At 39.1% G+C, this 15,054-nt stretch overlaps 1 protein-coding gene across 3 annotated transcripts; it reads left to right on the top strand.

Moving 5' to 3' along the window:
• The first annotated feature begins 4,384 nt into the window (after window positions 1-4,384).
• On the top strand, window positions 4,385-14,619 carry GTSE1 (G2 and S-phase expressed 1). Of its 3 annotated transcripts, none has more exons than XM_074540018.1 (11): window positions 4,385-4,459; window positions 5,034-5,117; window positions 5,835-5,898; window positions 5,975-6,578; window positions 7,425-7,572; window positions 8,669-9,046; window positions 9,238-9,310; window positions 9,784-10,032; window positions 11,180-11,378; window positions 13,056-13,196; window positions 14,144-14,619. In XM_074540018.1, the coding sequence occupies exons 2-11, from the start codon at window positions 5,039-5,041 to the stop codon at window positions 14,225-14,227; spliced, it is 2,019 nt and encodes a 672-aa protein (XP_074396119.1). In that variant the 5' UTR covers window positions 4,385-4,459; window positions 5,034-5,038; the 3' UTR covers window positions 14,228-14,619. The 3 variants fall into 3 exon arrangements, with proteins under 3 accessions (XP_074396119.1, XP_074396120.1, XP_074396121.1); XM_074540019.1 differs by having other exon boundaries at window positions 4,392-4,445; XM_074540020.1 differs by lacking the exon at window positions 4,385-4,459 and adding an exon at window positions 4,462-4,600.
• Window positions 14,620-15,054: the final 435 nt, after the last annotated feature.

Here is a 15,054-nt window from a genome sequence, read left to right as displayed (position 1 = left end):
CATAGATAAAGCTTATGAGTAAAAACAAACTTTAAACCACAAATTACATACTTAGGCACACTTGGAAGAGAGCTGTCAAAACTGATTAGTTAAAACTCTAAGACTAGGAAATGCAATCTCTAAAAGAGAATTAATCAATAAAACAGAAGTTCTGCTGTTGAGCTTTTACAGAAGGCAAATGCAGAATTAGACATTTAACAATTTTATCAGGACAATCTGTCATGTGTAGCTGCAAACCAAATAACAGTTCATGATCATTTGGGAGCATCATGTGAAGACCACAAGAGGAATATTCTGCCAATAGTTTACTTTTCTGTTCCTACCTGAGGGGAATGCAGTATATGCAGCTTACCTTCTGCAAGCATTCATGATGTCTGGCTGACTGAGTTCCCACTGCGTCAGATTTCTTCTTGCAGAGAGGAAAAAAGCTTATTTTATCCTCGTTTCCTTGCACAAAATGAGAAAATTTTCTCTCAGTACCAATAAAAAGAATCTTCTTTCCAAGCCCACCAACTTGACCAATGGTAATCTCAAACAGTAATCTTCTATGTGTCAATGAAAGCTCTCAAATGAATGCTTTCTAAAGCTGATTTTGACACAGTTCTTCAAGAAATTCCCTTGAGCAGTTCACAAGGCAAATTATGAGTAATCCCAGTGACTGGCTTCTTTTAGCTGCTGGGATCTCTAGTTATAAACAGTAGCTTGCTGCTGAAGTGTTGCCAAATTTATAACAACACAAGTAATGCACAGATGGAGGGTGGTGGTGATGAAAAATGCAGGATGAGCTGTAACAGAATTACTTTCTATTAGATCACAAGCTATTTTGGGGTAAAACTTGGTTCCTTTCTACAACTGCAATTTGGTTTAAATTGCCTTGAGTGAAATTTCAAGCCACCATCACTTGCATGTGCTGTAATAATCAAATATTTTTTCTGAAAAAAGCAGATAGTTTTTTTAAAAAAAGTTTGATTTTTATAATATGATCACATTTGATAAGCAGTCAATAATATTACCACAAAAACCACATTTTGACATCCAGGGTTAGTAACAGCCACATCCTGACCACCTGGAGCCATTAATTACCAAGAGACTGTGCCAGTGCAGAGCTCCTCCCAAGCTGGGTGTTGCCTGACCAGCTGGGTTAATGGTGGGTTTAGTACAACCAATTCAATGCCCCTGTAGTGATCTGTAGGGCTTATAAACAAACATTTAAATTTGCAATTTTTAAAGACAGACCAAAAACCTTCTTTCACAAAATACTTTTTTGCATCATCTTTAAAGTAACTGTATTGCTCATGTAACTGTTACTTTCAGCTTATTGTCACATATAATTGCTATTAAGACAAATCTGAACTTGTAGTTCTGGTGCATTTCTAAAGGCTTTTGCCTTTCCTTCACATATGTCCTGGTTACAGCATTTAAGTTTTTATAAAAATAAAACTGGTTCCTTTAGTTTTATTAAAACAACTAGTAATTTCCAAGTATGTCCTGGAAGAATCACTTACACTTCAGAAAATGAAAACTGAGTTTGTTGACCCATGTGACTAAAACTGTGTCACTGGAACCAGTGAAGCTACCAAGGACAAAAACTCATTCTTCATTATTAGTAATATATTAAATACAGAAAACCATAAATATTACAATGACTTGGAAGAAGGAATTCTTTATTTTTGACCATTGAATTTCTTGTCATTATTACCCTGCCCCAGTCTGTTTCACTTTTTTCTCTGACTTTTTTTTCCTTTCAGGAAAGGAAATTCTTCATTTCATGAAAGGAAATGAAATCTTGTGATTTCAAACTGTACCAATTTAGCAAGGTTTGATCCATTTCCCTGTGCTTCATGTCATCCCATGATCTTATAATTTTTTCACTTTGGTTCAGAAATTTCAACAATGAAATCTTGAAAACAGAGAAGAAAGTGTAACAAACACTCTGGAAGGGAAACACGATATGATTTTAAAAAATACAATTGAAAAAAAAAGGAAATTTGGGAATGCAGTGATTCCAACAAAATCAATTGGGATTAAATGAGGTGCAGTGAAAAGGACTAAATATTACCAAAATTTAATTTACTTAAGTCCCAAAATCAGGGAATGAAGTCAAACAAAAAGACAGAAGAAGAAATTGATGAAATGAAATGCTAAAAAAAAACCAAACAAAAAAACAAACCTGCAAAAAAAGGGAAAATGATCAAATGGCATGGGATGACATGAAGTGCAGGGAAATAGACCACACCTTTCCAAATTGATCCTCATTGAAATTCCAAGATTTCCTTTGAGGAAGTGAAGAATTTCCTCTCATGAAAGGAAATGAAGTCTTGAAAACAGAGAAAAAGTGAAACAAACAGACTAGGTGGGAATTATAATGACATAAAATTGAATGGAAAGAAACAAAAGAAACCAATAAATTGAAATTGTTACATCCATAAGAGTAATTCAAGGAACAACAAGGAAAACATCAAAGAGAACAGGTAGAAAATTGTGATGTAAAAAGATGGAAGACAGAAACTGTGACAATGAGGATTGGCCTATTTTAGAAGCAACTGAGCTGGACAGTTCCCCAAGACCTCTGCCAGCCAGGTGGGAGTCCCCAAGGGAGGGAGAAGTGTGAGGTGAGCATGTTAATACTCAGCAGAAACCTCTTTGTCCCAGCTATTTATTGTGCATATTTGCCAATAGACAGACACTTGCTGTATACTCAAGTCACATACATACTGCTTGTGGGGCTCCATGAAAGGTAAAAAAAATGACAAATGGTCTAGTGGAGAAAGGATTAGAGAATATTCTATCTATATGAAAATCTGCACTTCATAATTAACTATTCTTATTCAGCTGATAGATTCCAGTTGGTTGATTTAGTAATCTAAAAATACTTAGAACAGAATACATCACTGGAACTCAATTTCTCATACCATGCATACATGAAGAGAAAACCCTAAGCACTGCATAGCATTAAATGTCAGAGGAAATGTGAAGAGTGGTGTTTTCCTAGTGTTTTTCATGAACATGGTTCTACTTTTAAAACGATTCCAACAATCAGGCTTGTGAAAGATGTTTTGCAAATATTAAAATGAATATTACATGTGTTGTGTTAGAAAGTAATGCTGTATTAATTCTCTTAAGCAGTGTGTTAAATAAAGTTTTAGATTATAAAAAATGTTAAAATAGAAACTATGCTATGTAGGATACTTTTTTTAAAGAAAGGACTCACAGCGAGATAGCAGCCACAGGACACCTAAATCTTTCAGAGAAAAAGAATTTATTGCTCTCTTATCAGAAGAAATGAACTTCTTCCTGCCTCAAAGGCGCTGTTAGGATTCAGAGGAAGAAGTTGATGATGACCAGATAGAATCCTGGGTTTGAATGTAATTTATGCATCATGTATGAGGTGTATGAATATGCAACAGGTTATTGGTTTTAAGGGTTAATCCTTTGTTAATGGCGTTCTTTTTTGGGCTCGTGCTGCCCAGAAAAGGTACCCGGACATCCATAACTCATTGGTTCTATTGTCTCATATTGTCCTAATTCAAATTGTCCAAATTATTATTACTCTAATTGTATTACTATTCTTATAACCATTTTATTACTATTAAACTTTTAAAATTTTTAAAAAACAAGTGTTTGGCGTTTTTCACAGGCTGCTTTAATGGGACTGATAATTAATAGTTTGTAGCTGGGACTGACATCCATGGATCTCATTACTCCTTATGCCACTTTAGGATAAGATATAAACCCCCTTCACAGCAGGGGATATCACAGAATCTATTAGGCTGGAAAAGAGCTCTGAGTCCAACCTTTGAGCACCAGCTGGACAACCAGACCTGGCACTGAGTGCCACATCCAGTCTTTCATCAAACACCTCCAGGACCATGGCTCCACCACCTGCCCAGGCAGCCCATTCCAATGTCCAGTCATGTTTTTTGTGATTAAATTCCTCTGATGTCCAAGCTCAACAGCCGTTTAGCTTCACTTCTAAAGTTAACTATCTTCACTTCTAAAGTTAAAGCCACTGGGACAACCACACAGAGCAAAGGTGTCAAGGAAACCAAAGGCGTGGGCGTGGAGGAGGCCGCACCGCAGCCAGCACGGCGCCTCTGCCCGGAGGCACAATAGCACGGCCCCATGGCGAGACCTTCGGCAATGCCCACACCCTGCTGAGGCTGAGGCTGAGCCAGCACCGCGGCTGCCGAGGCCGGCCAGGCAAGCCGGGCTGAGCCAGGACGGCCCGCGGGGGTGATGCACCATGGCCAGGGCCCGTGCCAGAGGCGGGGACGGGACAGCAGAGCAACCGTTGGGGGCTCCTGCTAACTACAAGCCCCAGAATGCACCGGGAGCGCTCGTGTATCCTTCGAACCGGCCAATGAAGGTGCGCGGGGCGCGTGACGTAAGCGGGGCGCGCTTTCCGAGTCGGGGCGGGTGTGCTGCGCGGCTCGTGCGCGGTGGCGGTGAGGGGCGAGCGGTGAGCGGGGGGGGATGGCAGAGGCGGAGGGGGAAGCCCCGGCTCGGGTCCGGCCCCAGAGCCCCAGCGCGGTGTCCGGGGGCCTTTCCCCGCTTCCCGTCGCGGTCAGGGAAGGGGGAGACCTGTGCGAGCTCGGCTGAGGTGGGGCGTTGGGCGGTCGGTTGGGACGGTGTACTGCGTGGCGTCCCATAAGCCACCCTTTGGGTGGTGCCAGCGACAGGATGACTAGCAATGCTAAATTAAACTAAACCACAGGAAGCGTCATTTCAGCGTGAATAGGAACGAGGGTGGCAGAACACTGGAGTAGGTTGCCCGGGGAGGTCATGAATTCGCCCTCTCTGGAGATATGTTAACCCACTTGGAGGCGTTCCTGTGTAACCAGGTGACCCTGCCTTGATACGGGATTGGACTCTTCCACCCCTCACTATTCTGTATGGCATTCTCTAAATATGAGAGTCTTCAAAGGAAATGTTTACCTCCTCACTAATTCAGCAGCATCATCAAAGTCTGAGCGCCTGTTGTTCGGTTTTGGGGTTTTTTAAATCTCTTGCATGTCTACTTGTATATTTTCCAGGTACTATGGAGGAAAAAAAAGAAATGTCAATAGATAGCCTGAGTCATTTGACTGAAGAAAAGCTGGATATTTGCATGAGCAATGGTAGGTGGAGAACACGTTGAGTTATTCTCTATGTGGTATATCCCCTGTTATAGGCTAGGCCAGCTCAGAGCAGTAGACATCCTCTGTCTGCCTTACATCATGCTCTGTGTACTCACCTCCTTGGATGGGCTGCTGTTGCCCAGAAGCCTCCTGGGGAGCTTGTGGAGCATGGTGCTAAAACTTCTGTAATAGTGATAGATGTCACCAACCTCTCTTCTGTATATCTAATCTGAGCTCCTCCCTTATCCATCAGCTGCTGATTTATTTAGTGCATATATTAACTAATGAGGAAAGTAATCTTTCTCACTGATTCCTGCTGCTGTTCTCTAGTAACCTGAACAAGAAAAGTACTGATGGATGGGACACATGGACTGTCACATAGCTCTAGATTACATGTCCTCGCTGTCACATAGCTCTAGATTACATGTTCTCACTTATTTTGATTGGAGGCTGCTGATAAGCTGCATTCCATGTTGCTGTTACAGCTGCTTAGAAATTACCATTAAGCTGTTTCACAATATTTGGGCATCTCACAATTATGATCATATTCACAATTGTACCTTAAATTTCTTGGACCTAAAATATGTTTTCCTAAGTTTAGCATTTTAAACTTGGTAGCTGAAGCTTTTTGCCAGCTGACATCACTCACCAAATTGCCAAAGCATAATGCAGTCATTTTCATTGCAAATCCATGCTGTGACAAAATCCATTTTACAGTTTCAGACCTTCCTCTTCTGACTGATGAAAAGTTTGATTTTGACCTTTCACTCTCTTCAACAAGGTAAGTTATGTAAGTACTGTAGACCCTCCTAAATGGACACATGCATGGTGCTGGCCTAAATTATTTTTCTTTGTAGTGGAAATGAAGATGAAGTTTTTGTTGGACCTGTGGGACACAAAGAAAGATGTATTGCTGCCAGTATCGAAGCAAAAAAGAGTGTGTCTGCTTTTGATGATAAACTCATGTGGAGCCCACTTCAAGGAGAGAAATTTGTGGAAATTTTCAAAGAAGCTCATTTGTTGGCACTGCAAATACAGACTGGAAGCAAGGACAAGGAGACCAAAATAAGCCAATCAGAAGAACAGGAAAACAAGATTGTAGAAACATTTGTGGAGGACTCAAAGTCAAAGCTGAAGATACTGAGAAACAAAAACATAGCACTAAGTCCCAGGCCCGCTAAACGGGAGACATACTGTTTGCAGGATAGCCCAGCATGTCAGCTGCCCCCTTGTTTTCAGAAGGCATCACAGAAACCCGTGTCAGATGGCCCAGTCCATGCTCTTCCTGCTCCTCCTAACAGAAGCCCTGTTAAAAGTTGTGTGTCTCCTACAAAAAAAGCCAGTTTACCCCTAACAGGGGAGCAGGAAACCAAGGAAACAAATACAAAAGCAATTGGCAAACTGCCAATGGCAAAACCATCATCTGCTTCTGGAAAAAGCAATTTGTTGACAATTGACAAGGTAAAGTCAGGTCCTGGGCAATGTTTTCTTCAAGTGAAGTCTGTGTTTTATGAATATTTAATCTGTCTACAATCTTTTTATTTTCAAAAGCAGACTTTAATCTCCTGGTGCTCTCTACCTCATCCTTAGTCAGAAAATGCATATAGAACAAAAAATGAGGGCAGGTACTATGGTGTAATAACTGATTACTTTGTGTATTATGACAGTGTAGAGCATTTGCAAGTAAATTTTGTTTGTATTCTGGTTTTGTGAATGCTGTAATTTTTGGCTTCTAACTGGTTTCTGACACTGCTGTGTTGCTGGTAAAATTACTACACTGTTACACTTCATGTGTAATTTTATACTTAATGTGTAAAAGTGGCTTTATTTAATCCTTGTCAATGGAAATGTATCCTGGGATAGCAAGGAAACAGTTGTGTTAGTGACCTTGTGAGCACAAATCCCAGTCTTTTGATAGAATATCTTTTGGATTTTATTGCTCTACACTTTATAGCGTGGCCTCTAGTATCTATTACAGATTTTACTGAAGATATGGTAGGGGCTTCTTAAGAACTATCACCTATAGAAATAACAGGACTCTGATATAATTCTGCCTAGGCTGACTCTTTTTATTCTCTAATTCCAAAACTGAGTTCATACTCAGTTTTGTGGCAGGAATAAAAATAACTTTGCCTCCTAGACCTGATGCTTCTGTATAATAATCCAGATACAATGATTGGTCTCTAAGAAAATTCACTTCTTAAAATGTAATCTGTGTTAAGGAGCTCTTCTAAAATTCACAAGTAAAAAGTAACAATACCAAGACAATGGCACAATAATGTCTTAAATGTTTTTCTTTTGATTCAGCCTGGCTTAAGGAAGATGACATACCTGAAATGTCCTCGTGTTGCCAGTGGTCTCACCAAGAAGACTACATCATCATCTTCATCATCAGTTTCCAGCATGAACTCAAGTCTTAATTCAAGTTTACCAATTTCTCCTATAGGCAAAAAAGGTAATTGCTCTACTACAGATTTGTGCCACAAATCAATTTTGAAATAGCTGAGCATTTTCTGGACTTTGGATTTGGAAAGGTTTTAATGGTATTCAGTACATTCAAGCACTAAGAAGTATTTTGTATGGAGAATTTTCTAGGCTAGCCCAGTAAATCCCTGTGGACTAAAGATAAATGTTGGACTTTCATGATTTGTAGATTGACTAGATTCACACAAACCTGATGCCTGCATGTGAGCATCTGACACAGCTAGAAAGGAAGGAATTTTCTTCCCTTTATGCATGATCTCCTCTATTATAGCCAAGAACGTCAGCTTCTGAATGCTCTAAGCTTGTCTGACTGGAATTAAAAGAAAAAACAAAACACCAAAACAACTGTAATTTGGAAGGAAATGGGGAGGCATTATTCCATGTTTCTGTAAGCCTAAATAAAGGATGAGCTTTATTTACTCAAGCAGATGGGAAAAACACCTTTGGGGAGATAACACAGCCAAGAGGCTTGAATTGTGTTGAGACCATGAATTTGACCATTTCAGTAAGCCTCAAAGGAAAATAGTCTCCTAGAAGTACTGACAGATGTAAGGACTACAGTTCTTCTTCATCTATCAAAATACCAAGTTTGAGCAAATTTTTATTTTGCACCTTCTTTCTGGGAGAATAATAACACATTATTAAAAGCTTAGTATGAACTGTTTTATGCAATAGAACTGTCTAATCAAGAATATTCATCCTGTTAATGAAAGTAACCTACAGGCTGAAAGTAAGAGCTTTACAGAAATCTACTTAAGGGAACAGGGCCAGCTCTGCTGGGAGTAAATGCTGGAAGTGATTTGAATCTGCAAGCTGTTCAGGCATTCCTTGAGGAATATTCTTTCACTTGATTGCAGTAATTCAGGAATTTGGTGAGAAAACTATAAAATAAAATTCCCAAAGAATTTGAGGAATAGGAATAAATTTTCAGTAGTTGTATACATTCTCCTTAAACTTGAACTGTTTGAACCTGAATTTAAATGCTGTAAATTGCTGCTTTTCTTTCCTGTGTTAGTATAATTATTCTGCTTAGTCAAAAACTATAAAAGTACAACTTTCTATTTCAGGAAAGTCAAGCATACCATCAAAAGCTGGTGTGAATGGCTCTAAGCTTTCATCTGGTACAAGCAGGCTGGCCTTTGTCAGACCTGCCACAGTGTCATCTCTGCAGGCTGCCAATACTGAGAAATTCAGGAAGCAAGTGAGATCAGCTAGTACTCCCAAAATACCTAGTGCCATAAGCCTGGCTAAATCTTCAGCTTCTGCAGCATCATCTGAGGCTGCAGGCAGTGGGATTTGGAGACCAAGCTCTGTTTCCAGTCTGCAGCAGCTATGTCAGCAGAATAAAGATGGGACTTCAACAAAAGGAAGCCTGTGTCCAAAGCCCAAGGCTAGAGTTTTGTCTGCTTCCACAAGTCAAACTAAGGCTCCTGTGAAGACTCAAGGTAAGCACATACTTTGTATGACCTGTCTTCTACTTTGGTTGTTAAAAGCAGATGTTACCTTGAAGGCTTGTTATTTGTTTTATTACACTTCTGTCCACCTTTGGGAAGGAATCAGTATTTAACTGAAAGATAAATGCTATAAAATAAATAAATATGAATCTGATAGCAACTAACAAAAATTTTCTCTTTAGATGCAACACCAAGCAAGTTGGCACCAAAAGCAGCACCATCTCTTGGATTAACATTTTGTGGCACACCTGGAAGGTAGGGCTTCACTGAAAATTGAGTGCATCCTTCTTAGCATACAACATGGTTGGGTGTCACAACAGTCTTTTAAAAGTTCTAACCTCATTGTCTAGTGCCTTGAGACCTGCCAAGTTAGATATGTTGATTGGAACTGATTCTTCATGTCTATTCAAATTCAAAACTCTAGTAGAGGGAAATCCAGACTCACCTATTGGAACTGATTTAAAACAAATCAAAACCCAAAACTAAACCAAATAACGCTCCCACTCTATTCAGAAGAGGTTTCTTTGCAGTGCTAAATAGACTGAAATAATTCATAAAAGAATTTTGATTGAGTAAAGCCCTTACTGTGCTGTGATTATCAATCTTAAGGTGACTACTGTTTCCTTACTCACTGAAGGGAAATGGATTTCTGTAGTTTGGTAGAATAGTGTTATTCATACAGTTTCTAAAAGGTATTGGCTATTGGCTAAAGCCTGTTCCTCTTCCAGTGCCATGGCAGCCAGCACTCCTATGAAAGGCTCAGAAGATAAGGCCTTCCAGGGTTTTTGTTTTCCTGAGAGATCTGCCACCATGACTCCAGCCAGCGTGAGGCAGTCTGGCCTGCCTACACCCGTCCGTCGGATCTCGGGGTTCCCAGCAGCGACTCCCAAAACTGTACCAAGAGTGCAAACTTCTCCACATGCTGCATCTCTTCGGCAGAGCTTCAGCTTTTCTGCCAAAAAGACTTTTACAGCTGGGTAAGACAGAAATCTTCATGTATGAGATGAGTATTGTAGGCAAACTGCCTCTTGGTGAACTCTAGTGATGACTCTGGGGTTTCAAGGGTCTGTGCTAAATGTTAGAATAAACCATTTGAGCATACAAAAGCTGTTTAGGCCTTATAAAAACTTAAAACTTGTGACTGGTAAAATGGTATAAGCCATACTGAGGTGAGTCAATATCTAACACTAAAGAATTACAGCTTTAATAGGAAATTATTTGTATTTCTTGGGCAAGGAAAAAATTTAAGACTTGTGTCCGATGCTCTGGTGTTTTTCTGCTGTTGCCTTCTGATGAAGGGAGACAGCTGATTAAAATGCATATTACTTTTAACTTTTGTTTTATATTGTTGCCAGTAGTCTGTAAAATGACACTTTTTAAAGCATCAGTCAAAAACCCAAGGATTTTGTTGACTTGAACTTTATTTTCTGAGCAGTTTTACTTATATTTTAATTTTCTTTTTTTTTTTTTTTCTTTTTTCTTTTTTTTTTTTTAATGTGAAAGTAGTGTTGTCTTCTTCATATTATCCACCCAGCATCTTCTGACAAGGGCCATGTATACATATGCAGGCTTGTTTTATGGCTGGTGAAGAGGAACTGTATTAAAGTAGGGATAATTCATGATTCAGAAAACTGTGTCATGTTACTTAGGCCAAATGTCTCAAATAGTCTTTTCTCTCAAGGAAACAATTATTCTGTCTATAGTGACTTTATCATACTAATCAGATTACAGCCTCTGGTCCTCCAGCCAGTGTCAGCACCTCCTTTCAGCAGGGACTGAAGTGGGTTGCTCAGTGATACACAAAATCAATGCCTCTTTGCTAGTTGTTCCAAGTTTAGAAAAAAACAACGAAAATACCTGTTGTGAAGTTTAGGCTGGATGGAAATGTCAAGTAAGATTAAATTCTTCATAATCCTTTTTTTGCATGGGTAGGCTATACTTTTTCTGCTGAATGAAATATTTTGTGTTTTGTGAGTAACTAGCATTTATTTGGATAAAAATATTGGTAGCCTTTTGGTCATTAAAGCTTGGGGTAAAAAAGGAGGCAATGAGGTTAGAAATTGGCTTTTCTGTCTTTAGTTAATGCTGATTAAAAACTCAGTTATCTGTGATACTCTTCCCTAGTTCTGAACAGAAACAAGAGAGTAAGGCACAGACATCTTCAGAGGATGATACATCTCCTCCAGCTGTGCTACCTCTTGTACTTAACTTCTCACCAGAGAAAACTGCTACAGAAGGAGCAGAAAATGCATTAAAAGAGGCAGAAGTACACAATGAGCTGGCTGAAGTACACAATGAGCTGGCTGAAGAGAAGCAACCTGAGGTAAGAAATGACACTATATTTTCCCACAAAACTACTAAGTAAAGTGCTTGATTTATTATTTATTGATTATTATTATTTATTTATTGATTATTGATTATTTATTATTGATTTATTATTTATTATTTATTGATTTATTTCAAGATAAGGGATAAATACAGAAACCACTTCAGTATACATGAAGTTAAAATGTATTAGAATAATGAAATAAGATATTCTGAGTTGGAAGGGACCCATCAGAATCATGAAGTCCAGCTCCCAGCCCTGCACAGGGCACTCCAGGAATCACACTAAACACTTCCTGAATTGTCAGGCTGGTACTGTGACCACTTCCCTGGGGAGCCTGTTCCAGTGCCTAGCCACCTTCTGAGTAAAATGCCTATTCCTGCTATCCAATCTAAACCTCCCCAACTCAGCCTCATGATGTTTCCTTGAGTCCTGTCACTGACCACGAGTATGAAGAGATTGGTACCTGCCCCCCTGGTTCCCCTTGTGAGGATGTTCAAGACCACAGTGAGGTCTCTCCTCCAGGCTGAACAGACCAAGTGCCCTCAGCTGCTCCTCATAAGGCTTCCCCCCCAGGCCCATCCTTGTTGCCTTCCTCTGGATGCTCTCTGATAGCTCAATGTTTTTTTTTTTTTTTTTATTGTGGTGCTAAATTGGCTGTAACCATGTGCACCCTCCAGGGCCTATATTTAGCACTGAACATCATATGCTCAGTATTTCCATTAAGTGTGTTCCCATCTCAGATGCACTGTCAAATACTTGCAGATTGTATATTAAATTTCTACTTTTGGAAGAGTACTGTGAAATCCTTGTAGCTTCAATTAGAAAAGTAGTGATGCAGGGCAGTTTGTGTTGCAGCCATAAAGCTCCTTCAGGGATTTAAAAAAACCCTCCAAACCCAAAACACTGCTGTAGCTAAATTCAGTCACCTAAAAGGAGTGTAAATCTGCATACAGTGAGTGAGGATTAAACCCCAAAGTCCATATAGCAGTGAACTTCAGTGCCAAGTAATTATTTCAGTGAACACTTCCCCTCTCTCAAGCATGTAGTGGCTTCTTGTTGAAAGCTGGCAATCCACAGGCATTAAGAAGAAGGGGCTAAAGTTGTAGTTCTGAAATAGTAACCTGACAAAGTGGATATTGATTTACAAATACTGAGGTTTAGAATAATCTGTGGATTAATTCCTTGATGTTATTTTATCAGTGTGTTCCCTGTTAGCTTACTTGGTGATATAAGTGTGTTTCAGAATTGCTTAGTACATGTCTGGGGTAGTTAAACTGGACAAAAGGATAACTAGAGTGTGAAGCTGTAGAGAATGGTTTATATGGCTAAATAACATTGCACAGTAATTGTAGTTAAATAATTTAAATATTAAGAGAGTTACTAATCTTCTGTTTTAAATTTAACTATACTTTCAAGTGAAAAACTGGTTTATGCCCCAGGGGTTCTCTTTTGCTTTGCCTTACTGCATTTTCCCTGTGATGCTAGCCAGAGAGTAGGAGCTGAGGGTTTTACACTGTGTGCAATGAATCCTGTGTGAAAGATACCAAGATGTAAATTAAGCCTAATCTGTGATTATTAAAGCTGTATAAGGTAAATTGGTTGCCTTAGTGTCTATGAAGGAAACTTGCTGAACAGGGAGAAAACCTGTTGTTTTGTTGGTTTTTTTTTAAGGCTTTACTGCTAGATATTGGAGCAGACAAATCTCTCCCACACACTCCTGAATGTGAATGTAGACCTTTGATTGACCTTTCCAATACTCCTGAAGTGAGTAAGATTACTTCTGCAAAGCCTGTGTTATCTGGGCAGATAAAGGTAAGCTTTATTCACATCATCTGCTGCAAGTTTTGTTAGCAGAAAAATGTCAACTGTCTGCAGAGCAGTTCCACAATACTGTAGGAATTATTTAATATTAGCTCAATATGATATACATAATTAGGTGCTCTTAAGAGAATGTCATATTTAAAAACAAACAATGTATTCTGAACTACAGCTCAGTGAGCAATCTGCAAATAGGAAAAGGAGAAGGATGGAGAAAGAACTTAGGACTTAAAGCAGTTGTTATAGAACAAAACTGTTCTGAAGCAGGAAGTGAATGTTGGCTTCAGAGTTGGCATGCTTATTCTTGTTCCACCTTTCTTGCACATTTTCAGTCCTTGGCAGCAGCTCATTTTAGTCAAAAAAGAAGGAATGCTTCTCCTGTTTAGCTCCTCTCCTGAGTTGGAAGATGTGTGCTGTTTGAATCTGCTCTAAATTTTACAAGCATTTTTATGCATTAGTGCCTTGAAGGCAGATGCCTTTAGATCACTGTCAGATGAATGCTGGTAACTATGAGGATGCAGCCTTTGACAAAGGTGTAGTTGGATTCAGGTGAGTACCAGGCCCTTCAAATTTTGTCAAAAGAGGAATATTGCAGATCTCTGACTTTGGGGGGCATGTTCAGAGGAGTTCAGAAGTGCTGTGTCCTGTCTGGATGGCACTGTCACTACAATATGCATAGTTAGTGAAACTTAGAAAAGGCTTTGAGGTTTTTAAGGTAAGTATGGGCAATAACCACCTTTTGAGAATCCTGTGCTTGGCTGAAAATGTGTGTTTTTAAAAACCTTAACACAAAAGCTTGAGTGTGGTGCTTGTATTTGTCTTCTAGATATTACTAGGAGCCCTAAACAAGAACAGTACTTGAGAATGATAGAGATTATAGCTGCCAGTAGCTATGCACAGCAGTTGACTACAATCGCTATATGTTTCTGTTTTTCTTTCAGCTAATTGATTTGAGTTCTCCTCTTATCACTCTGAGCCCTGATGTAAACAAAGAAAATCTGGATTCCCCTCTACTGAAGTTCTAAATTTGAACTGAAATGAAGAATTCTTAGCAACTGTGATCTTTGAAGTGGTTTTGGTGTTATTCCTCATTTGTTTAATTTTTTGAAGATGGCTGTAGATTGATGAGCTGCATTAACAAAATAGAATTCTAACACTCTTGGATACAGTCAGTCTGATAATGGTTTTATTCATGGATGTGCTGCAATTGATGTATTTAAACTATGCTGCTCTAAGGCAAAAAACTTGGAATTGTAATTCCAGTTTCTGAATTGGAAGCCTGCCTCTTTACTTCTTACATTGTCATTTGATTCCTCTATGTACAACAAAGTTTTAATTTAAAATAAATGAGTTGTTTACTAAACCTGTACATAATAGCAACTTTTTATTGCATGCTTCGGGTAGATTTTCTAGTGTTTCACTAACAAATGCTAATATGTAGATAGAAACTACTGGACTTCAGGTTGGTGTAGCAAGTTTGGAAACAAACATTTTAGTATTGAATGCCAGTAGAATAAATCAACACCAAGGAGAAGATAACCGCTTGTTACTGTTACAAATAAGAAGCTTGACTAGGCCAATATTCAAGCAGCAATCAATTTATTAATTAATATGGTAAAGTATCAGCGATACAGCGCTGGGTACAGTGGGGGAAGTTTTCCCTCCAGCTGCACACCGATAGCTGGGGCTTACAGGTATTTATAGGGGTACTCATAAGCTTTCTCAGCAGTTTCTGTTCCCAATTTTTACTCATCAGCAGTTTCCATTCCCAATTTTTATGTCACTATTCTATACACTATTGTGATTTAGTTTTTCTCAGGATGTACATCCCAAAAGGAGTATCCCAGATAGT

This window comes from Zonotrichia albicollis, chromosome 4 (genome assembly GCF_047830755.1).
Source record: "Zonotrichia albicollis isolate bZonAlb1 chromosome 4, bZonAlb1.hap1, whole genome shotgun sequence".
Taxonomy (NCBI): domain Eukaryota; kingdom Metazoa; phylum Chordata; class Aves; order Passeriformes; family Passerellidae; genus Zonotrichia; species Zonotrichia albicollis.
The sequence above is the reverse complement of the archived record's forward strand: the minus strand, read 5'-3'. Positions and strand labels throughout refer to the sequence as shown.

Excerpts from the sequence above, each read along its gene's own strand:
- GTSE1 (XM_074540018.1), top strand. The coding sequence starts at position 5,039 with ATGGAGGAAAAAAAAGAAATGTCAATAGATAGCCTGAGTCATTTGACT. Across the intron at positions 9,047-9,237 it reads GGCTCCTGTGAAGACTCAAG|ATGCAACACCAAGCAAGTTG; the intron begins GTAAGCACATAC and ends TTTTCTCTTTAG. Across the intron at positions 13,197-14,143 it reads TGTTATCTGGGCAGATAAAG|CTAATTGATTTGAGTTCTCC; the intron begins GTAAGCTTTATT and ends TTTTTCTTTCAG.